The sequence below is a fragment of the Camelina sativa genome, unplaced genomic scaffold (assembly GCF_000633955.1).
Source record: "Camelina sativa cultivar DH55 unplaced genomic scaffold, Cs unpScaffold22952, whole genome shotgun sequence".
NCBI lineage: Eukaryota > Viridiplantae > Streptophyta > Magnoliopsida > Brassicales > Brassicaceae > Camelina > Camelina sativa.
In genome coordinates this window covers 1-263 of record NW_010943937.1, presented here as the reverse complement: position 1 = coordinate 263, position 263 = coordinate 1, and the positions used below count along the sequence as shown (strand labels likewise).

General features: G+C 46.0%; 1 protein-coding gene across 1 annotated transcript; it reads left to right on the top strand.

Moving 5' to 3' along the window:
* On the top strand, positions 1-258 carry LOC104790703 (60S acidic ribosomal protein P2-4; the record flags this gene model as incomplete). The annotated part of the gene is given in 2 exon segments (XM_019243226.1): positions 1-154; positions 232-258. Coding segments are annotated over 2 exon segments (181 nt in total), but the record flags the coding sequence as incomplete, so codon positions are not given.
* Between the last annotated feature and the right edge of the window lie 5 nt (positions 259-263).

Genomic DNA, 263 nt, shown 5'->3' with positions numbered 1-263 from the left:
GATTGCTTCCGGTAGGGAGAAGTTGGCTTCTGTGCCATCTGGTGGTGGTTGTGGTGCTGTTGCAGCTGCTCCATCAAGTGGTGGTGCTGCTGCTGCTCCTGCAGCTGCTGAGAAGAAAGAAGCTAAGAAGGAAGAGAAAGAGGAGTCTGATGATGTAAGCATTCGATTACTTACTCTTTGTTATGATCTTGATTCGGGTTCTTGATATTGGTCTTTGATCTTGAAATGCAGGACATGGGATTCAGTCTCTTCGAGTAAGATTA